The 24,887-nt window shown below is 39.1% G+C and overlaps 1 protein-coding gene across 1 annotated transcript in view; it reads left to right on the forward strand.

Moving 5' to 3' along the window:
• The window catches only part of HOMER1 (homer scaffolding protein 1), a 149,883-nt gene that overhangs the window by 53,069 nt on the left and 71,927 nt on the right, over positions 1–24,887 (forward strand). Inside the window, exons 3-5 of the mRNA XM_019532195.1 lie at positions 585–716; positions 6,609–6,701; positions 20,079–20,221. Of these exons, the coding sequence (XP_019387740.1) occupies positions 585–716; positions 6,609–6,701; positions 20,079–20,221 (368 nt within the window). The remainder of the gene's footprint in view (positions 1–584; positions 717–6,608; positions 6,702–20,078; positions 20,222–24,887) is intronic.

A 24,887-nucleotide genomic window follows, 5' to 3' on the forward strand; every position in this document is an offset into this window, starting at 1 on the left:
CTGCATATACCAAAAAGCTTCCTGTACCATACTGCAACGCTTGCAACAATGTGTTTCTCTATCCTTGCATACACAACCCCCAAAAACGCTAGCCATACTCTTCTTTTTTTTTTTTTTTCTTTTTAATAAACAAAGGGTATTGAAGTACTTAAAAGTACATAAACCTATACAATTTTATTTCGACATGCACATTTGTGGAGCTTTCCTTTTAGTACAGTTATGACCATTGTCCTAGCAGTATTAGTATCATGCTACAACCTACTTTCCATATAATCTATATTTGTTTATGTGTGTGTATGCGTGCGCATGCATGTGTATAACTGATGTAACTTCTAGCATTCAGACAGGTGTGTGGGTTTTTTTTTGTTTGTTTAAACGCGTTTTGAATTATAAAACAAACAAAGTCAGAATTAAAATTTATTTAATCTTTAAATCATGGCTTCCAGTTTATGGCTGTGCTATAGAATTTCTCTTGAAACTTTAATGTAACCAGGTATTCACACATGATCTTTGCATTCCCATTTATGGATGTTATGGTACTTAAAATTTAACACTTCTTTCTTATAATTATTACATCTTTGCAGGCAATAATAAATAGCACTATCACCCCCAACATGACATTTACTAAAACATCCCAGAAGTTTGGCCAGTGGGCAGACAGCAGGGCGAATACTGTCTATGGCTTGGGATTTTCCTCTGAACATCACCTTTCAAAAGTAAGTAAACCATAAAACCTGAGTGATAGACAAAAGTGTCTTTGTGGCCAGGAAGGGGAAGACTACCATAGCTAGATCCACATTCAGATCTTTTCTTGGCCTGGTGCTCAGTAAAGGCAAGGCACTGTTTACAAACTTTCTGAATTCAGCCCTTATAACATGGAAAGACAAAAAGAGTTTAATTCAGTTTTTATTTTTCCTTGGGTTTTTTGTTTCTCTTTTTCTAGCTGAATTTTTACCGTATTCATTATAACTCAAGAAAAATGTCTGTACTAGTATATCAGTATTTTAATTGTGTGTAGGGGTTTTAAATGTAGTATTTCCATTGTTAACACTTAAACAAATCAAGATTTCTGTTCTCAAGTGAACATATTTTTTTTTTCTATTTCGTATGTCAGCATTGCAGTAGTGAGCAGTAGACTACAGATTGTTACCAGTGTGTGTAATAGTTAAATGCACTTGCTAAAATGAGAGAGTCCTGAAAAGGGTTTTCTGGAGAGCTTTGGCCCTTCCAGGAAACCCCTAACTTTTGCTTTTCTTAGAGCAACCAGAAAATCTGGTCTAAGAATTGTGGGGGGCACCTACCCAGATGTTAAACTAGGATACATGGACTTGAACCAGTCCCTTGCGTCAGACCGCTTCTCTCTTAAACTATTTCCTGATAAATATCTGGTCCATGCATACAGCGTTGAGATGCATATGTAAAATTATTTCTACTTTTCATTATCAAATTACAATAATTCCTACAAAGTCCAAGAAAATTGTGAATGATCATATGATAAATATGCTTCTTTGTTCACCTGCATACCACTGCACAAAAAGAAGGTAATGTAGTTTGTGCACATTGGTGTGTATACCCAAGAGGCTGTTACTTCCTAACATGCCACAGATCTTGTACTGCAGTGCTTTTCTGAAAGTTTTTTTGTGGCATTTAACATTCAGTGCATGTTCAGTGTGCTATTTTTATAGTGTCATGCCTTAATTATTGAATGTACACTTTTTTCCAATCTGATCTTCCAATCTTTGTTCAGGACCACAAACTCTTACAGCTGAACTGAAAGCATTACTTAAAACAAAAATATCTGAATGCAAAAAAAGGTTTGGAAAAATTCTTAGTAGGAGAAAAGAATCACTTTAATCTGTTCAGCCATTTATATGGGGATGTACTGTTTTTTAGCAGCTATAATACTGGATCATGACTCAGTGTCAAATCATAATCCCAACTCTGCCAGGGACGATGGGAAGAGACTTAGGCCACTGAATTCATCCTGCCTTCTCCCCCCGTCCCTCCCCCAGCTGCCTTCGCATTCAAATGAAGTAATTTTATTCAAAAGGTTCCCCAGAAAACTTCTACTCTGACCCATCTTGCACACTACAGCCAGAAACAAGATTTGAAAAAAACAAAACCCAAACCAACAACCCTAGCATGTTGCACAGGAGGCAAGGGCACCACGAATGCCTAACCCATTTACCTAATTCTTTACTTGTATGGCTTTGAGTCATGAGCCAGTCACTTCATCTCCATTTCTATTTACCTTCTACTCTATTTCGTTCATAAACTTCTTTTGAGGAGGCAGAGCCTCAATGCATTTTGTATGGTGCCTAGCACAGAGGAGCTTCAGTTCTGATCTACAGCTTGAGAGATTTTCGAAATCAAAAATTTAATTAAGACTTGTTTCTGCAACATCAGAAGCAAATTATTCCTATACCTTAGCTATAACATCTACTTAAGGATTCCATTTGTGCACTTGATTAATCAAGTATTTAGGGTTCCCGTGTACTAACTGCCATGCGTATGTAGCAAAAAGTCTCTCTCTGTCTCCTATTACTAACTACCTTAATGACTAAGACTCAACAGAATAAAGACGTAAGTGAGCAGAACTGGGCACACCAAGGCAACACTAAAACAAGCATCTCTTTCATGATAAGCAGTCTTCTCACCTCATTATCTGTCGAGCCATTGCCCTTTTGCAGATGTCAGATCTTCTCAAAGTTGATGGCAAATACCAAAATTTAGATTAGTTGCCATTTTTATGGACTGGTTTCTTTTCACGTGGTTTGATTCTCTTCCCAAACTGATTATTGGGCAGTGCATCACACAGAGGTTCTTTCTCAAAACAATAGTGTTGCAATCATGACTTCAAAGATAATCATGTACCTAAATGCAAATATTGAAATGTTAAGGATCTTGAAAAGACATCTAGAATCTCTAATTAGGCACCATCAGGATGTACAAATATGCAGCCTTGAAATGATAAAAAATTCTATCATCTTAAGATGTGAGGGTGGAAAGAAGAATCTTTATGCAATATTTGGTTCTCTACTTGAGAATTCCCCTGAATCCTGTGAACTGCACTGTGACTGCCCCTCAAATTGTTTATAGAAAAGCAAGCATATATTACCAGTTAAGGTGAAAGATTGCAAAAAAGAAATCTGATTGAACAAAGACTTTGGCTTTGGCTAAATAAAGGATTTCTTTGGCTGAACAAAGACCGTGACTGAATTCCTGGTGAAGTTGGGGTAGGAGGACTGGAGCTTTAGCTAATATTCACAAAAGGCTGTTGAGGGAACCCATTTCTTAACAAGGATATAAGGCCATATTTTAATTTTCCACCCCGATGGGCTTGAGGAACCCCTCAGAAAATGCCAGTTCTTAATTTTCACTTGTTTTTTTGGCTACAGAAAAATAATAGAGAATTTTTTTCTGTTGCATAGAACCTGGGAAGACCAAAATGGGTTAGAATGTTTTTACACTAAGAATTTCTATTTACAATCTCTGGCTTTATCATGGGAGTCATGTTTGCACATGTAATAGTGTTAACATTGTGTGGCCTCCACAGCACCCTTCAAAGGCTCTCAAGGAATCCCAGGATGCCATGACACCCTGATTGAGGACCACTGCTCTAGGTGGTAGAAAGGACTCTCCAGTTTGTTAGCTGTTGAAGCAAGTGCTGAGCCCCAGGGGTGACTATGACTCCCCCTGGTGGCCACACAGCTCCTGCTTCCCTTTGGCTGTCTGGGGAAGCTGCCTTCCCCTTTTTCCCACCTGCCACACCTCGATATAAATATTTAACTTGGGAAAGGGACGTTGCCCCAGGAATCCAGAGCAAACCCTCACCCTCTAACAGGCTGTGCGCTAGCACATTAACCTCCTTCTTTTATAAACTGTCACAAAACATAAACCCACTCACTAGCTATAACACAGACTAGCCCTGCACAGGGTTCAAGCATAACCCCAGGTTTCTGGCTGTACCACTGGGCTTCACCTACCATGTTTTGTATTCCTTGCAAATCAGCAGCTTTCTACCCATGTTACAGCCAGGGCAGTCCAGGTGTCAGCCATCAGCTTCTTTGCAACCCTCCCCTGCCCCAGAGCTCTTTCCTCAGCAGCTTCTCGGCAGACTGACTGCCTAGGCTCACACCTGGGCTTGTGCTCCGTAAGTCCTAATATTTTTCCACTTGGGACTTCCTCAGACTGGCTGCAGGTGTACTCTTTACCTTGGTGGGCCACTTACTGCCTAGGTAGCAGCGTCTCTTTGCTGCCTTCCCTCTCACAGCTGGCCTCAGTTTGGCTGCCCGCGCTGTAGTTGCTGTAGTTGCTCCCTGTTACACTGTTTAAAAAGGAGCCAAGAATTACTTGACTTCTAAAGGAGTAGTTTGAATGTTCAGCTTCAACTTTTCTTGACCTTCTTCACTGCTTTTGCATTGTGTGCTGTCTTTTGGTCTAGAGTAAAATGCATGTAAGGTAGGTGCTACCATATGACTACTCTGTTTGCATTGCCTGCACAAGTGTAAATGACTGTGTATGTACAGTCAGGGAGAGCTCATATTCTGGATGTTGCCCATAATCTCCAGGTGACGAGCACAAGGAGATGGAATGAGTAAGATCTTTCAAGTATGAATTATGTAAACGCTTGGCCTGTTCTTTTGCCTTCTCAAAAGCAAAGTGCAACTGTTCTACAGAATAAGGAGGTTCTTTGAGAGGATTGCTTGTTTTGTCATTTACAGAAAATCATAGTCCTGGTCAGGGTGAGGTCATGTAGTGCAAAAGCTTGTATTTAGTGTTGTACACTGAGGGCTTCCAAAACTGCTATAACATTTCAAGGCAGCGAGGTACCTCGATGGGATGCTGCTGACCCTCTTCGAGAAACTTGACACACACCGTTCCATCTGTAAAAGAGCTGTCAGTCAGATGGCTGACCTCAGAGTATCTTTTTGTTTCACATCCAGGCTCCTCATTGTGGAATTCAACTTCTTGGAGTTGCCTTTTTTTTTTTTGTATTTCCATCCAATTAACAGTGGATAAAGTGAGGAAAAAATAAGATCTCCAAATGTTAAAAGTCCTGATTTTATTTTGGGTTTTTGTTGCTTGTTTACTAAATTTATGCTATTTTTGAAAAATGACTCCAAAATAGTCTACTGAAGTTCTCCAGATGTTAATGTAGCTTTAATTGGTTTAATCTTCCTCTTGGAAATCCTTGTTACTATCATATTTCTATTAGGAGTATCTGTGTGTTTTGGCAGAGGCCTAATTCTAGCCTGAACCTAGCCTGACTCCCTCCCTCATGTCACTCTGGATGCTGCCATACAATTCCAGGGAAATGCATCCACTGGCATTACTTGAGGTGATGCAGTAGGATTTTGTTGAGAAAATAGGGCATTCTTCCAAACTCTGTATAGAAGAGATTTAAAGATTATCTAACATTTAGAAAACCTAGCTGGTTGTCTTTTCTTGGAAAATGCATGAAGAATCTGTGTGATACAGTAGCAGCTTTCATTTTCCTTTAGATCCATGTGATGGCACTCAGTGCAAAAGGATGCTTAATATACAGTAGTAGGTTAAAAGCTTTCTGCCAACTTTTTTCCATTGAATGTTCATGCAAAACCAGTTGCTGTCAGGAACATTATCGTAATACCAATAAACAGTGGTAAACAAAACCAGACACTTAGATGCCACAATAATCAATGTGCTGTAAAACTTAATTGGGCACATCAGGCCAGATTTAATATATTAATGTAATTCCATTTACTTGAGTAGAATTGCTGAAACTTATTTCTGTCATTCCTTTAAGAAATTCTGCATTTTTGAATTTCTAGTCTAGCTGCTTTAGCTGTTGTTTGGAAGGAAAAAAAGGGGTGACTGTGTGTGTGCCAAGAAATACCGATGTTTGGTTTGAAAATTATGGAAACCAAGTATAAAAAAAGTAATTTTTAAAATTAATTTGAGCTAATCATTTTATATTGATGAAACCAGTTCATTGCTTGGTTAATTTACTGAAGTCAGCGGAAAAAAATCAGAGATTAATTTGGCTCGGCTTGATTTATAATGCATGTAACTTGTGGTAGTTTTCTTTTAAAACCCTTCCATAATAATTCAGTTGGAATTTCAGTTATAGTCAAAATATTGGAAGAAATTGGTGTTTTCCCAAATGGGAAACCACTAAAGTTATGGAAAAAAATTTTTTTTTACTCTAGTGGATTTTAAACTAGGCCCAAAATTAATAAGGGGAAAATAGATTAAAAATTTCAAAGAAACTTATTAAGGCCACCTAGTGTTCTTTTAATATCCATTTGATTTGGTGCTGGTTATGTTAATCTATTTTATGTTGTTGGTAGTTCAGGATTTTAATATATAGTAATAATTCCATTCAAACTTAGTTCTAGGGTTTGTATGTGTTGTCCACATACAAATGTTTTGCATATTCACAATCCTTTTAAATTACTTGCAGTGTATTAATAGTAATGATCACCTGGTAAAGAAAAAAAATCCCACTGACTGAATGCAAAATGATACCTTATTACAATGTTCTATAGAACAATTCTATTTTATAGGTATATTGTAATTGCTTCAAAGCTTTTCCTTTTCCTTTTTTTTAACTTGTGTATGTTCAGTTTGCAGAGAAATTTCAGGAATTCAAAGAAGCTGCACGATTAGCAAAGGAAAAATCCCAAGAAAAGATGGAGCTAACAAGTACACCTTCACAGGTGGGATTTAGTTTCTAGTCTGTTTACAACTTCATACTATGTTCTGCTTACTGTTTTAATAATGACTTCAGGAAATCTGGAAGTAAAATATATTTTTTGAAATTAGCTTTATTTTTTGCAGTCAAGCCACAATGATGAAAGTAGCAATTAAAGATGCAATTCTGTTACCAAAAAGTCCCTTTGCATTGAGCTAGGACTCGAAAGAAACTTAAAAATAGGTGCAACTTGCTAGAGCAGTGTGAAAAGGCTTTAGTGTAAATCTGAATTTAGCCTGTCTTTTTACCTATGATTCTACTCCAGTCTGAAGTTCCTTAGAACATTCGGTACCAGCATAGGAGATGAATGACCATGTAAGCAAATAGGTCATTAAGGACCTTATTTGTGCAAACTGTATTTTCACTTCTTCAAAGAGAGCTGCACATGTCCTATATATGGGTCTGATATTCTGTCAGTTCACAAAATGAATTGCAGAAACTCCTTCTTTGTTGTTCCTAGACACTAGAAGAAAACTTAAGTGTCTTTTGGTGGCAAAACAACAAACATTTTTATTTTTTACTCTGTAGCATTTCACCCTTAAATGAAGTGCACTAGGTGGCCAGATGCAGCTCATGTATTGGAATCTATTATATAGTTAGTATGTTACTGTGCAAAAAAAGTTTCTAAGGAAAAACTCTTACGTAAGTTAAGTTAATTTAGGCCTAACCCAGTGAGACACTAATATATTTGCAAATGAATATAGTATCATTCATTGTTTACAGATCATGTCGCAAACTATTTATAGTATAATTTACTGATATCTTATTTTTCTGCCTTTCTAAAAACATTCCTAAAATTGTTTACTCTCTGGTCTTGGATTCCTGGCTCTCTAGGGAACTATGTTGTTGTTGTTGTTACTACTACTAGTATCGTGCTTACTAGCAAATTGCCAGTCAAGGATGACAGATGAATTTCAAATAACAAAAACAAACGGATTTTACTCTTTATATTTATAAAATAAATTAAATATTTATAAAACTTAAATATAACTAGACTGAACATTTGGAGATGCCACTCCCTTCCTGCACTTGCGCCTCCAGCCCACTGGACGAGAACATCTGCCCATGCTGCCACCCACCTATTGGCTGCGTGCCTCTTTGCTGGGCAAGAACAGGTGAGCTCTGTGCCTCACAATAGCCACCCACACCCCAGGGCTTCCTCCATGCTGCCCCCAGGTGCCTCCTTCCCTGCTCAGGGCTCAGGATGGGGCTACCGCTACTCACCCAGTGCCTCATGCCTCTGCCCAGCTCTTGTTGTCCCTCAGCTGGTCCCTCCCTTTTGTCCTCTCCACTGCACCAGGCTCCTGGCACCCTCTTGGGAGGAGCTCAGTAGAAACAGCCCTGGCCCCTGACTTCTTTTTTTTTTCCCCCAATTCTGGAAGTTGGGATCATCCTGCCTTGGTCACAAAACAAATGCTAAGGTTCAACAAAGACATTTATCTGAAGACACAAATGTTCTATCTCTTACAGTTTTCAAGCTATTCTCATTTAAAGAGCATGACAGACAGACGGACAGCCTTAGTCTTTAATGCTTCAAGCCAACTGCTCATGTACTGCCAAGAGGGGACATGCTGATTTGGCTGAGGGCCCAGAGCATTATGGACAGAGGGAGCAAAGGAGCTGCTGTGCCTCCCCCCCAACAACAGCTGGCAGGGAGGGGGAGGCAGTGGGAAAGAAGGAAGGAAGGGATAGGAGTAGGAAGGGGAAAGGGGATTTCTGGTGGCAGCAACCCCCGCTACTGCTGCTTCCTGGCCCTGACAGTAGCCGGCACAGGAGGAGGAGAGGCAGGGAGGAGGGGCATGTTGTGTGCCACCAGGTGTCGGCGACTGCTGCTGCGTGCAAACTCCCCTCCTCTATATAGATATAGCTATATAGATTAGGCAAGATGAAGACTTCAAACCCAGAGGAAGACAAATTTATGGTATTGTCATTCTTCCCATCTTTAAAGAGCGCACCTTTAAACTGTCAGGGTCTTCATAGGCTTAATGTTAGCAGAGTGTTTTTCTGGGTGATGCACTGAATCGGCACATTTCTCAGATACATTGCAATGTACTCCAGGCCTCTTGTGAAACAGAAGTGGCAGACAGCTTGTTCCAGTGTGAGCTCATGCAAGGTAGATTTGCAGTCACCATGGGGCCATATCATGGCTTGTGCCAGGAGAAGCCAGTGTAACAGCGCAAATTTAAAATGCCCCTGTGTTTCTTTTCATGATATGCATGTTGTTTATGCCAGATTTTAGTCTGTAGTGGAGGGAAATTACTTTGCTTCCCTGTATTGTTCCATTTTTTCCATTACATCTCCTCAACTTTCCTTGAGCTCATTTAATTATATTTACTACCAGTACATGTTTCTTTTAAGATGTAGGTCTGAGAGTACTAAAATGCCAATTTCCATTGTAATCCATCGTATGAATTCTTTCTAAATAGCTTTGTAAAAAAAATAGCATTTAATCTGAGTATCCATAGTTACTCCAAATTATAAATAATTATATTTTCTTTCTGTTTTGATATAGTGGCTGTAATTTGGTTATAATTCATCAATTGAATCTTTATTTTCAAATTGTTTACAGATTGTGCTGATTTTATTTTATATTGGTTGTATTTTAATGTGAACTGTTCTGCAAGTGGTGGAGGGTACTTTTCATTGAGAAAGCAAGCTTAACCTGGGCAGCCATTTAAAACAAGTGAGGTATTCATATATGCATGCTGTATCATTCATCGTCTCATGCAGGTTTTCTTTCTTTCTAACTAATCTTGAAGTCTAACATTTTGTTCTGCAGGCAGCTGTAGGTGTATTTCTTTGAGCTGTTTTATAATGCATGTTGAAAGCTGCAATTCAATTACTTCATGCTTATGAATAATATAATATGCAGACCTAACCTGTCATCTTTTAGCTTTTTGATAAGCTAAAGTATTTTAAGGTCTACCAGATACAGTTAGTACAAGTGCTGGTACAGCAGCATACTGGTCTCTCTTTTTTTTTTTTTGCCTCTTACATTCTTAATGGCTCTTACCAGGTTCACAGACAGAAGGGGATTAAATTAAGGGCATCTGATATGGGAGCTGTGACTCCATGGTGTGTTGCCTTATTTCAAGTAAAAGCCTGTATACAAGTATGCCAAGGCAGTAGGACCATGCAAGTTGGAAGAAAATATCTTTTGGGTGGCAGGGAGTCAGGGGAATTTAGATGGATGTCTCCTGTCATCTCCATTACCCTTGCTTATTTCCCTGGGGTTGGTTACAGTAAGGTAGCCTTTCCTGTTGAGCTCACTTCTACAATCTTTCACCTCTAAATGCTAATCTTATCTCTTGAAGGGACAAGAAGCATGCAGCTGCTAGGCAGAGTACTTGGGAACATAGTTTTAGAGGAAGCCTTGCTACTAAATGACAGGGAAGATCTCGAGGAGCAGTTAACCTCTGTGATAGTTCCCTAGTTCTTGACAAACAGCCAGACTCCCTGCTTATCTGAGCTAGAACTAACTGTGCTTCATGGAATTCACTTTTGGCTCATAATAGTTACCTACTGGCAGTTAAAGTTTTTTCAAAAGCAAGAGATGTTGAAAATAATTTATTTCCCTAGATCTTTCCTTTAAAAGATTGTTTAAAAAAAAAAATCAGCTGGAAGTTGATGCCAAAATAACTATTAGATACTTTAAGTGCATGACCTTGGGACAAAGGCTTTCAAACACCATTCAGCAAAGACTTCTAGTGATAATGGGTATGTAGGGACCCAGCTGTTGGAGCATTCAGTATATTCTAAATAGTTCCATTTAATTTAAATTATTTTGGTACATAATGCATTTTAAATGAGTTTTAAATAAAATCTTTCAAATATCATTTGCTTTTCATGTTAGTTGCAGTTTTCAGGTATCTTTTTAGCATTTTTGTTGCTTCTAATTCTTACCTTTGCATCATATTTGTATTAATTCAAATGATCTGGGAGAATTCTCCCAGGTTTGTTTTTGTGGCAGAAAAACTTAACTGGGGATACTTGAACAGATATTTGAATGCTGAGCTGTTGCAGAATTTGTACTGCTGAGACTGCATGGCCAGAGGGCCCCTGGGTGTACATCTCAGCAGAATCCCTCAGTCTGCCTGGAGACAGATGGCAGCAGTGCCCAGGGCAGCCCTAATTGATCTACACTGATCAGTGTCAGCCTATGTCTGCTTGCAACACAATGCAGAGGTTTTGAACAAGGCATGTACTTCTCCTTGCTCAGCTTGAGCAGCAGAGTCCAGTGAGCAACACGGTGTCTCCTGGAGAGAGAGTAAGGGGAAGGTGGGAGCAAAGCACACTGGGGTGCTGAAGGACTATGCTGTGCTTTTTGCAGAAGATAATGTATACGGATAGTCATTCTTCCAAGAGAAACTCTCTCCTGGGCACAATTTAATCTTGGTTGTTCCCAGGCTATTTTCCTCTTGGAGCAACCATTTTTGCTTTGGCAGAAAAATCCTGAACATCTGTATACTTGCAGAGATTCTCTTAGAAGAAACTAAATGTCTGCACATAACCTTGGTCTTGAAAGTCAGAAAGCTGTCAAGGGACAAAAACATTACATGGCACAAGCTAGGCATCCAGGACTATAATGTCTTAAAATTTCTTTCTGAAATACCAGTCTTAAAAACATGTGTAGGGTCTGATTTTAAAGCCTATTGAAGTCAGTGGGATTCTGTAGGCCATTGATCCTAGTTAAGCTATAGAAAATAGATTTGGCTTCCACTGAAGTAGAACGCCTTAGCAGGAGCAGGAAATGCTGTCATTTTATAGGTCAGTGTTTCCCAACCTTTTGGTTTCAGCAGCACACTTACTGGGCCTCTCCCATCCTGCAGCACACTAGCTGAATGCGGAGTAGGGGGGTGGGAGGGGGGTTGAGCCAGCAGGGGGCAGAGGGAAGGGGGCAAGGGTAGCGTCACTTAAAGCACACAGATGAAAATCACTGGCTGGAGCCATGACCCCTGCTGCCTGTGTCCATGGGGGCAGCAGGTGGGGGGTGTGGCTCCAGCCAGCAGGGGGCGTGGCTCCAGCCCCAAATTCTGCAGCACATGGTTTGGAAAATGCTGCTATAGGTATGTATCTTTTGGATAAGCTGTTTCTCTAATAGTATATTTGTGGTTTTCCTATCTTGGATCCAGTGGTACAAAGAAAACAGTATATAGCACAATTAGTAACTATTTGGATAATTAGTAATTCACTTTCTCCTGAACAATCTGATGTTAAATTTAGTGGTTTCTATTTTACATTGTTTCTACATGGCTGCTATTTTTTTAAGTTTCTAGTAGAGTTTTTGTTTCATTGTGGTGTTTGAAAGAACTCTGGAACATCAGATAAATATTTAAGATGTAGTTGCCTTAACTCCAAAAGGTATAATAGAGAATGACATTGCCCTTCAGACGTACAGCAGGTGCTCGGCCCCCAATCTGTGGGCCATATTCAGCCCCTGGCACATGTCATGCGAGTCTGATGGGGAGCCTTGTGGGCCGTGGCTTTGCACGGTAGTTGAAGAGTGCTGGGCAGCACAGAGCTGGGTGGAGGTGACACGGGGTTGATCTGTCCTGTGGACCAGCCCCATGTCACTCAACTGGCCCAGAGAGCCAAAAGGTTGAGCACCGCTAAACAAAGAACAAAGAAATATATTATGAGCAAATAACTATGATGTATTCACCAAATGCCAACACAGAGCACTGTGGCTTTTTCAATAAATAGAAAAACGTGATTCTGCGTTTTCTATGTGTGACTGTTTTAAGTACGTTTTATAATGTGCACCTACCTCCCCTTTTGCATCTTATCTGTTTGGAGGCTTCAGAAATTTATAGTGGCCTAGAAAGGAATTGTCTCATTTTGGTACCTTTTAAGACTCCTGTCACCATATTGTGTCCATTTAACCCAAACCCAGTAAATCTTCGGGAACAGCTTATTCCTTTATCTGAAAAAAATATAAAATTTAGCCCTATAATATTAGTCTGCCCTCCTTTGAATCTAAGGTGTTTCCTTGTTCATGAAATCCCAAATCTGAAGTAAGGTCACTTCTGTCATACTTTCATTTACAGATGTACCTGGGAATTCAAATACCACTACTTTGGGCTGTAGTGCTTGAGCCTTACAGTGAGTTTCTAGCTTTTAATAATGATTTTGTCAAGTGGAAGTATTGGTGACGTTAGTTTCTTACTAAATTTTTGCTGTTTACAAGTAAACAGATTTTTTTTTTCGCCTGCCAATCCTTCTAACAACCTGGAATTTCAGGCTCAGTTCTTTCCTTTATCATGAATCCTCATGAAGAATAATAAAGATTTGGTAGGCCAGAATCTGTCCTGAGTTGTTCTTGTGTAACCTCCAGTGTTTTCAAACACCCCTTATCTCTACCATGTAACATTTCTCATTCTGAGGAATCTGAGAAGCACTGGTTTACCCCCAGGTTTCCAGCTACATCGTGCATTTTTGTGGACAAGTGCTGCAAGGTGTCAGTGTGGATTGAAAAGGAAGAATAGTCTTCTGTTTAAGGCCTCTGTGGACTTTTACTAAGAAAAGCCTGCCCAACAAAAATAACTTTCTAGCATATTAATTTATATGGAAGTTAATGCTTCATGCAGATTCTGCAGTCCATTCTCATAGCTGTCAACTTTATGCTAATCAATATTGGACAGGAAAGCAAAGTAAAATATGACAAGTAGGGATAAGTTTATCAAGTGCTTAATAATAAAGCAACATAAAAACTGGAAATTGAGTTTTTCAATCGAGTTGGGCCAGGATTTTAAAATGGGTGCCTTTTAGATTCCTTATCCTTTAGGTATTTTAGTAGATAATTTTAATGTGAGTGTGGAACTGGCTCCATAGATAGGTATCATATTTACTTGAATATAAAATGACCTCTTAATAATTTGATTCTATATGTAGAAAATTTATAAATGTGTTACAGTTTTCAGGTGTATAATTCATCCCCTTCCCACTGCTACAGGGGTCAGGTTGGTTCCCTTGCTCTCTGCCCCCACTTTACCATCAGATCTTGCTTGGGCCCTGTGAGTTGGCCATGTTAGTAAGGGGGCAGAGAGGGCAGAAGCTGCAGAGCGTTAACAGAGGAGGGCAGGAGAGTGCTGTCAGTCTGATTCTTGAGCAACATTTTTGTACCTATTTATATATAATACAAACTGTGTATCATGTTAGTCCAGAGCCTCATCACTTATCACACAGTTCATTGGGCTGGGGTCCAGCAGAGTCCACAGCATTTCAAGCCATAGTGACCTGACAGCCCCACACTGCTCTGTGCGTGTGTGCACATGTATTCCAGATACCGCCCTGCCCCCAAAAGGCTCCATATGCTAATTAGCCCCCCACTCATGACCTGCAACCAGGGGTTCTTGTCACAAGTCCTGGGACCCTCCAAAAATTTATATGCAGAAGAGGTGCAGGGCTGCCTGGTTTGTCTCCACCCTGTAGAGGATTGGGCCATACTAATCACTACGGATCCTGGTTTTCTCTGATTTAAAAAAAAAAAAATCACAAATTCTCTGATTTTAAAAACCCTAAAATCCATTGTTAAAATTAAAGGTCTCCCACAACAGCCCCCACCCACGACCCCTCTGGGTCCATGCGCTGCCAACTGGGTGAGCGCTCCATATCTCTCCCCAACATCTGGCTCCCTCAGACCCCAACCAACTTCCCACAGGAGTGTCTGGCCAGCTGGCAACACATGGACGCAGAGCAGTGTGCTGTCAGCCCTTTAGGGAAACCACACAGAGCTACGGAGCCTATTCGGGCCAATGCCATGCTGCTCTGGGTCCATGTGCTGCCAGCTGAGTGGGCACTCCATGTCTTTCCCCAGCACCTCCCTGCTCCCTCAGCCAGTTTCCTGCAGGAATGCCTGCCCACTGGCGGCATGTGGACCTGGAGTGGTGTGGTATCGGCCCTTCAGGGAAGCCATACATGGAGGCATGGAGCCTGCTGTGCTAATAGTGCACTGCTTGCGGTCCATGTACCGCTGGCTAAGTGGGCACTCCATGTCATTCCCCAGCCCCCTGCAAGCCCCACTTTCCTTCCTGAAGCCTGGGAGGTGAGTGAGCCTGAGCCAAGCCTTGGGTGTCTAAGAGCCTTAGGGCTTGCCCTTTTTTCCTCCTCTCCCTCCCTCTGTGGTCAGTGCTGGGGGTTGACTGCCCTTTTTGCAATTAGCTCTTGCAGGCTGGAACTCAGCCAGCCTGCAGAGCTCTTTGCAAAAGCGGGAAACCCACAGTTTCTCTGCTAAAAGAGAAAATCTGTTTTTTTTTTTTCCTCTGATTAAAATAGGAAAATCTGTATGGGTCTTTTTTTTTTTTTGTTTTGCTTTTTTTCTCTGTGGGAAACAGAAAATCTGAATCCCTGCTAATCGCATGTGACAGGCTGACAGAGGGGGCGGTAGAGCCTCTTGACTACATCAAAGTTTTGTGGTGATTGCCAGAAATTTTAAAGCTTCTGAAGAAACAAGAATCACTGGAAATGGGAAAGAGGTATTTCATGTAATGGTTCACCATGATTTGAAAGAGTTGGTGCCAAGGAGGACTGAGAACAATGGGACTATACTGTATTTTGATCAGATGTAGCATTTTTGGTACCAAGGGGAGGGTGTCAGGGCTGACTCTGGCCCTCCTGGTGCTGGTCTGGTATTGCAGTTCCTCCAGACCCAGTGCCAGTTCCTTTTGGAAGGAACACTCACCTGTGGTTTGGGCGTGGTTTTTTTTGTTTGTTTGTTTGGGTTTTTTTTTTAAGGGCGAAGAAAACTTTTTCATCAGTGTTTTTGACCAATGTGGGCCAGGTGTTTTATGAGCATGCTCAGCATGGGTTGCACTCAGTGAACTTTTCTAATTGGTTTCCATGAGTGAGCACATGATCCTTCTAAGAGCAGTTTAACAATAAATGTATTTAATGGAGGAAGGATTGCTGGCATATGAGTACAAGGGACTTTTGTTCCCATGCTGGTTGGGGGTGAGGGTGCGGGGGAAGTCTCATGTTGTAGTTGAGTAAATACAGGTGTCCTGCATAGTGGTTTTTTATATACAGTTGGATAGGATTTTTTAATTTTTTTTTTTAAGCAAAGTAATGTGAAATTCAATTATCTTGTCAGTCAAGTATTTTTCATTTTCAATAGATGTACTAAATATAAGCAGATGGTACATAGTATTGTGTGAAGCTTATTATGCTTATATTATACCAAAAATTATGAAGTCCAACAATTATGTTTTTAGTATGTATATTTATACCAGTTGTATATTAGTTATATTGATAATAATTTGTCCTTGCTATACACTTTTGATAGCAGCATTTTCTCTCTACCCGTTATCTTTATTAGGGCCATTTTTTGATGCTGCATCTCTTAAGTGTCCCTGGAAACTTGTATGTGGCATGAGCTGAGAAACAGCATTAAGTCCTGGACTAGTGAGTTTAAGGTCCAATATACTCCAAGCTATTGTTACTGTTAAATAGTGTTTTATACCACCGGAGAGCGAAGAATGTTTCCTACTCTGTTAAAGGATTTGCGCCCCCCGTATTTTTAGTATCCACCCACCTGCAGCCTTTAAAGTAGTAATGATTTGTAGAAATCTTAAATAATGTTATAGTTTTCTTTAAAAAAAAAAACAACAAAAAACCTAAACTAAACTAAACAAAATAAAATAGCTTTTTTCTTTTTTTCTGTATGAGGTCAGTTAAGTAAAATCAGTTAAGTAAAATTCTTTTGAGGGGGGAAAAAAAACTGTGGAAGCATTCAGTAGAAATTTTGTAGTGTGAGTATACAAACAAGGACCAATAAAGCCTCCATGCCATTATTCTATGTATTCTTTGTATACTATATATTTAGATTTTATATTACATTTTTTTAAAGATATTTCTTCTCCAATACAATTTGTTTTACTGATCACATTATATTAATATATACTTTTCAAAAATCAGTCCTGTATGTGGCAATTTGACTTGCCTTCATAGGGTACTTTTATACATGCTCTGGAGAGTGTGAGGGGGGGCCTTTAATTAGAGTGGCTACTAATTAAAGAGGTAAGAATTTTAAAAGTCATCTTAGAAATGTTCTTTGCTTCCAAAGGCAAGAGAGAATTTCTTATCCTTTCAGTAAAATTACCTTCAGGTAAATAATTAAAGTTTAATGCTAGTTCTAACTATGTGGGAGCACACATTTTTGTATTTTGTGGAATACAGGGTAGAAGAATACCCAGTAGGAGCTGATCTGTTCTTTTAGTCTGTCAGTATTCTGTCATGGATTCATGTGCAATGATGGTTTGGCTGCACTAGTCAAAAAGAGGCTTGTTTATATTAATTTGTCATCACAATTGTGCTCTACCACAATAGCTTTTTGTCTTAATGGGCATGTCTACATGTGCATTTAGGCATGCCTAAATTTAATGTGCATTAACTTAATGTGTATTAAGGTGGTTTAGGCTCGTGTCTACACGTGCACATGTTAAAGTGCATTAACACCATGTGTACAGACTGCTGTGGGACTAAAGCTAGTGATAATACTTAATGCAGCTATACATGTGTTAATGCATTTTGGGTATTTGAACTTAAATTTGATACCTGTTTTTGCTGGTATCAAATTTAGGCACGAATAGCCCAAAATTGCCATTTTTAAGGTGCATTAAGGGCATGCATGTGTAGATATGTGCCCTTAATACAGCTTAAATTGGGCTAAAGTATCTTGAATGGTATATGTATATGTGCCCAGTGTGTTTTATTTCAAAACAAGTTCTAAACTAGTTCTAGCTGAAAGTTTGAAGATTGCTTTAAGTCACTTTTAAGGTACTTTTGAGGTAATTTAAAAAAAAATGTTTAGGCTAAATTCTAGCTCCAGATATGCTTACACAATTCCATTTAACTTCAGCTGAAGTTGGTTTGTCTATTGAAGAACAACGTTTTGGCTAACTAATTATTTTACATAGGATAACATAATATGTAGGGGTCTATACAACTTGAGGAGGCAGCCAGCTGATTTTTGCAAACAGATCATGGGGCCAGCTGCCATTTTCAAGGGCTTGTCATGCCTGGGGCTCCTTTATGCCTCTGGCCAAGGGGGCCCTGTGGCCTCCACCCCTCACCACAGATTAGTTGTGAGGGTTGTCTGTCATGCAGCTCCACCCCTCTCTGCCAGTTGCTGGAGAGGTGAGGCTGCATGAAAGGCAAGGGAGGGTGTCTTCCTCCCCCCCCCGGCACCCCGACTAGCTTTGTCTGTGCTGACTCAGATCTGTGACAGCCCAGAGCAGCTGAGTACCCAGCAAGTGCCACTGCATCTCCATGAGGGAAGGTTAGTGGGAGGAGGGGGCCATAAAGGTGCCTAGGATGCCAGAGGACAGTGACCTAACATGAATCTGGTACAGAAGTTTGATAGGTTAGTCTAGTGTAAACCGATTTAAGTCTGATACTTCATTGATCTAGGTCTATCTTAGACTAGGTTCTGCCATTTGTAAACCAGTCTATCAGCACCAGACTTCTGTTCTTTTATGGGTGAGGACCATTTTTGGTCATTTATGCCAATTTTGTATAATGTCTGTACCTGGCCTTAGAGTGCAAACAATGTAGTTTGGATTACAAAATTTTAAGGTTAGCATTGAAAGAAACTAGCAGTTATTCCCTATTTATATGAACCAATTATCTTCCATTCTGGACTTGGGTATGATGGTGTGAGAGAGAGACTTCTATGCAGGGCCGATCCAAGGGTAATTGGCACCCTAGGCGAACTATGTACCTCGGCACCCCCACCACTTCCAATATAGACGAAAATAAAGCTATAAGATGATGTAGGAGTAGGGGTTCATCTTCTAGTGATCTTTCCTCTGAGATCTTTTTCCCCTTACTGAACCAAAGGTCTTAGTCTAAGGTGGAGGTGTAGCCGGCTAGGGCTGTTATTTAGAATGATGTTCCTGGGGTTTTTTTGTTCTGCATTTAATTTTGGCATCCTAGGTGACCACCTAGTCCAACCACTAGGCGGACTGGCTCTCCTATATATGTTTTTGTCATTTTGCAAGCATGTAATAGAACATCAACATGAGGCAAGTGTTTCTAAATTTATCTTTTTTTAAAATTAGTCCTTATCACCCCACTAATGCAAGTCATTGAATAAGAGGTGAACACTCTGTATGTAAATCAAAAATGATTAAATACTTCACTACACTGTTGGCCCTGCAATAAAGTAAAATTGACAGCAAAGTACAGTTCTGACCTTGAGGGTTTGACATAAATAATATCTTTCCTGTGGGGAAGGAAAATATCCCTTTCAGTTTTATTAAAAACAATCGTGTGGGAGCTTTTCTTGTCTGATTCAAGTTTCTCAAAACCTGAAATTGAGTATCTTGGATTCAAAAGTAGCAGCTCAAAAAGGCTCATGTATTTAAAACAGTTGTTTCAAGGTTTCTTTAAGGTTATCACTTTGATTCCCATTGAGGTTAATTTAGCTCAGTTTTGTACAGAACACTGAGTGGAAGTGGAAGATGGAAATTTTCTTTTTATGGCCACGTCAACAGAAGCACAGGTATTTGTTTCCCTGGGGACAAGTAGCAGGAGCACACCTTGTGCCCGGGGAAACTAACATCTGTGCTCATGTGCACACAGCCCTAAAAGGCACATTTCTCTCTCCCAGAGTAAAACAAAAAAACCCCCCAAAAACCAAAAAAACGCAACCCATGCTGCAAGGTAGTAGTGCAGGGAATGCCTCCTGCATATGCAGTGTGGCGCCATAGATGGGCATGATGCAAATAGTACTAGTTCACTCCCTAGAATATAAGTTTTAAACATGGTCAGGAGTCCAGGAACCTAACAGTAATGGAACCTGCCTGGGGGAATTAAGTGAGCTCCTATGTAATCAAGGTGTCTTAGCCAGTATGAGTTAGGGTAGGCAACTCGGATTGAGGAAGGACTGCAGGCAAGCTCACGTGAAGCTCTAATTTCATTGTGCGGGCAAAGATGCGATTGTACCAGCAATGATGCTTCCACCTTTAATTTCCATTTGTAGCAAGATGATGATCCTCAAGTGAGGCAATTTGCCATACTGTTAGAATATAAGATAAAAGGTAACAGTTGTGGTTGTGGGTATGAAGAAATGCCAACAGCTAAGTCTGTACCAACTTTAAAGAGAAAACAAGGGCAGAAAAAGAGTTCCTGAAAAACAAAAAGCAGGAGACTGTGTGTTGCATGTTAATGCATACTCTGTGTATAAACCATAGGACTTTATAGAAAAAGATGGATGGTTTCGGGGAGCCTCACCTTAACATCACCTTAAAATTAATAACCATTCACTTATGTTAATTTGGTTAGTTTCTGTACGCACATTGTGAAATAAGTTCAATGTATAATTCTATTTTTTTCTTTACTTAAGGAATCAGCAGGAGGAGATATTCAGTCTCCTTTAACACCAGAAAGTATTAATGGAACAGATGATGAAAGAACAACTCCAGAAGTGACACAAAACTCAGAACCAAGGGCTGAACCAACCCAGAATGCATTGCCATTTACACATAGGTACAGATTCAATTCACACATCCTGATTAAGTAATACATGTTTGTTTTTGTTGTTAAGTGGATCTTTTTTCCCTTCAGATGACTCCCAAGTGCAACAGTTATGAGTTAAAGAATCTAATTTTTTTTAAAAAAAAGAATGGGACTTGACTCTAGGCTTGCAGTAGGTTTGTGGGGTTATTCCCCCCCCCCGAAAAATAATATTGAAAAATCTGCTGTGTTTTGGTATCTTTAGATTTTCTTTTACATTATGAACATTATTTTACAAGCAGTTTAGTTCCTGAGCACAAGGTGTGTCCCTTTAACAGGAATCAATACTTAATGCCTAAGACCTTAGCAAAATCAATTGTTTCAAATTAGATATTGGGCTTTTGATGATAAGTTGCTAGAAAATGAGGTCTGTCTTAATTCTGAAGTATTATAGTTTTAAAACAACCTCCTAATTAAACATCTTTCTGACAGATATTCTTCATCTGGGTTTTCCGCCAGAAAGTATAAAAGAAAGTTACAGCTGTACTCTAAGAAGGAATTCTACTGAGCATGCTTTCCTTCACAGCCCCTTAGAAAAGTTGGGGCAATTTTTTTATTTGAAGTTGGAAGTCTTGAGCTAAATTAGATCTAACTAGTATCTTGGGGCACTTTTTACACATGCTCCAGCAGCGTGGTGGGGGGAGAGGAGGGAGTGCTTTAATTGGAGCTGCTACAATTAAAGCACTGCAGTGTCTCATGTATCAGTGTCCCTGAGCTTAAATGGCAGTGGGGGAACATGAGCTAGCTAAATGAGCTTTAGGTCAAGCACCCCCACTGCCATTTTTAAGCACAGGGATGTTGATACACGAGATGCAGGAGGCTGCTGGAGCACAGTAATTACCACACTCCAGCAGACTAGATTAATAGAGTCTATTCTGACTCGCTGTAATTACAGAGCATTGGAGTAGCCTCCTCACTTGTGTACAGGCACCCTTAGAAATGATCATAAATATTTGGACAACTTATCTAAGCAGAAGATACTGAGAGCAAGGGAAAATATTACATATTTAGTAAAAATTATGGCGACATTTGAAATATTAGATATTTCAGAAATTTATGGATTTGACTCTCCCAGAGAAATTCTTCCAAAAGTTTAAAAACTCTTGCATGGTACCAAAGACAGGAAGACAGCAGAACCTTGAGAAATAAGCACGAAAAAAAATTGGGATTTTTTTTCTGTGAGCAGACACTGAGTTTTTTTAATTTGTTCAAATTTGTTCAAAAATTCAGTTTTTTGTCCCTTATAAAGAATGTGTTAATCACTATCTTAAAAAAAAAAAAACCCCTCGCCTTATATTTTCAAATGCTACAATAGTGATAATTCTGCACTAAGAAAAATTACGTTTTAAAGTAGAGTGATTGTGTTATTTTTTCATACTTGAACTGTTACCAATGGATTTACAATGTGTGTGTGCGTGTATGTAGAAAAAATGGTGCTTTGTAAGAGACATTGCTATGTGCATGAGGAAGGAATATCATAAATCTGTTCTGTATAATGGATTTATTTAAACTTGTTATATAGATGTGCTTGAATTTTCTAAAACTATTTTTGTGTGAAAAGAAGAAGCAGTAAAATGCAACACCAGTTATGGTATTTAAAAAGAAAACAAACTGGGAACTTTATATGAACTGCCTTCTCCTATTACATTTACTGTAAATAATTATTTCTGATATATCAATTGAACGTACATCTACATTGAGCATGACTGAACACATTATTTTTTGATGTTTTTTTAAACTAAGCATATGTAATATTACTTGTAACTTTTTGAAATTCTATGACAGCAGTTGCATAACTTGTCTTGCAAAATCTTCATGTATGTATTGTGAGTTTTCTGTTCTCAGTATTCTATTGTACTGTTTGGCTTCACTAGCTAGTATTGGTCTTCCGGTATTGACTCTCTGTATGTGAGGGTCTTTTATTATGGCGACTGATTTTTCACAGGACCAGCATTTCTTTTGCTAAGGCTTCTTACAAGTTGGCCAGTGTGCCATTCATGTTTCTGAGAAATGTGAAAAGGAAAATGCAAAGGAAGTGACCTTGTGAAGTTAGTTTATGCTGAATTTAGGTAGCTTACACCTATAGTTAAATAAAGATTGCAATAGGCTATACTTTTTATTTCTACTGAAAGGCCCATATGTGGCTATTTATTTACATACTGGTTTTTCACATTGAGAGAGAGTGAGTACTTTTTTATTTGTTTGGTTTTTAAACGGTTCTTTCCAAAAACGCTTCATTTGAAAGTTTGTCGTTATTTTTTTTGATGGAGGATGATGCAAATGCAATCTTTAATGTATTGGACTTAAGTATATATATATTTTTTTAAATAGACCAATAATGACACTTTCTAAGAACAGCTATATTAAGTTGGAAAATAGATTTTACTTCTGGGAAAATTAGTTAAATCGATTTGCCTTGATGCTATGCAGTTGTTTGTCATTAGATTTAATGAAACTCAATGGACCAAATCCTGAGTGCATGCACAGAACAGATTGAAATTAGACTGCAGAAGTAAGTTAGCAGGTTAAGTGTGGATCTGAGGTGGGATTTTTGCAGTATTGAACAGGCAAATAAGAGAGATGTAGTGCCAGATGGTGTAGTGCTGTATGCTGATAGCCCTTCTCTGTAGTTTAATTTGAGATGTCCATAAGAAAATCACTTACAACGTATGCTAAATATTTCAGATTAACCGGGCAATTCACAAGAGCTAAACTACAGATACGGGATCACATTCCTTCCTGCATTCCTTCTGCCCAGTAGTGCCTGCCTTATTTCAGTGGCACTATGGAGTAGATCTCTGGGTCATTTTACCTGTCACTGCTTTGTTTCTCCTGATGCCTTGATAACCACTGGTGGGTTATGAACATAGCACAACTACACAGAACAAAGCACGTATACCTTCCTATTGTCACAGTAGTGCACTTCTAGAATTACTGCTGTTCTGGAGTGGTCAAATACAGGGCTCTTTCATTTGCAAATGTGAACTGACAAAGCTGATGTTTTGATATCTGTTTTGCCTGACAAAGATAATTTCTAGCACAATGAAGTGCATGTGAGCGTTCTTTTCTGTATGTCAGAGTGTGTGTTTGTGTTATTTCCAGAGATGTAAACAACTTGTTAGAGCTTTTCAAACAGAAAAGAAGGCCTAGCCCAACTTTGTAAGTAGAGCACAAAAAGGGTAAGGTGAGAGAAGCCACTACAACATAGTTAATTAAAGATAGTGATTGTATTTTGGTAAAATTGGTTTATCAAGTCTATTTTTTTTCAACAAGCAGAATATATACATTACTTCCAGTTACTTTTCAGAGTTGACAATACAACACGTTTCCTTAGTTTTTCCAGTAGTTGTGGGTCTTCAAAAGACTTGAATACAGAGAGAGGGTAGTGGTAGCACATGCACAGGGCCATGGGAAACAGGCACAGGAGCAGCATGAAAGAAGCTGACAAATAGGCAAATAAGCCTCGATTTAGTGACTGGGCAGAGGAAGTGGGGCAGTCAGTTTAGTTAAGTAAGAGAGGAGTAGAGTCATGAAGGACTGTGAAGCAGTTTAACAAGAATCTCGAATCTGATGTGCTAATGGTAGAGCTGTTTGAAGGGTTGGTTTGCTCACAGAAGATGATTTTTGTGGCTTTTTCCATGATTTGGGGGTTACCTAGACCTTGACATGGTGTTTCAGTTTGAAACTTTGCTATTAGTTGTGTTCAGTCAGTTTGCACATCTGCAAAATAAGTTCCCATTTGCAACTATGTTCCCACTTGCAGGCATAACCTTTCCTCTTTCTATCTTCTTTGCATAGGTAGTGGAGGTATTTTATTTTGCCTGCTTGCCAAATATTTCAGCAGCATAAGGTTGGACTGCTTTCCTATTTAGTTACTTTTTGTCTGTATTGTACCCAAAGTCTGACTGCCAGCCTCAGTATCACTGCATAGTTTATGCTGTTAGGTGAACTTTAACTTTTTCATCTCTTTAGTTGAATTATTTAAAATATTGAGACAAATTCCACTTTTATTATATGTATGCAATTCCATTCATGTCCCATGAGCTCAATCAACTAGAATTTAGTCCAGTCATATCAGATTATCCTTACTTTTTTTTTTTTTTTAAACTATTTAAAACTGTCCATAAGCAGTATGACCGAGGTCAAATATATTAGGGAGATTGATATTAAACAGTATGCCAGCTTTACACAGAAGGATAAATGCATGCGAGTACATCTTCTGCCTAATATACATGTTTGAGGTAGCTTGGTAGTTAGCATTGAATTATTAAGTAATACTTCTTGGCAGTTCATTCTTGGTGGAAAACTATTAATAAAATTGTTCCTAAGCAATATGACTGCAGTCATGCATTTTAGGAAGACTAATACTAAACCATATGCAACCTTTACTAACAAAGATAAACTCGTACAATTACATTTCCTGTCTAATGTATATATTTAAGTAACTTCTGTAGTTAGCACTGAATTATTGTGTATTACTATTAAGCAGTTCAGTGTCATCCTTTCCTAGTCAGTCTAGTACACACCATAATGTCGCTGAAAATTGGGATATAAAGCAAACTGAAATATAGTCTAAACTATAATCATTAGCATTTTTTAATTGTCATGAATGCCTTTCCCTGACCCTTTACTACTTAAT

This window comes from Crocodylus porosus, unplaced genomic scaffold (assembly GCF_001723895.1).
Source record: "Crocodylus porosus isolate Cpor-Errol unplaced genomic scaffold, CroPor_comp1, whole genome shotgun sequence".
Lineage (NCBI taxonomy): Eukaryota > Metazoa > Chordata > Crocodylia > Crocodylidae > Crocodylus > Crocodylus porosus.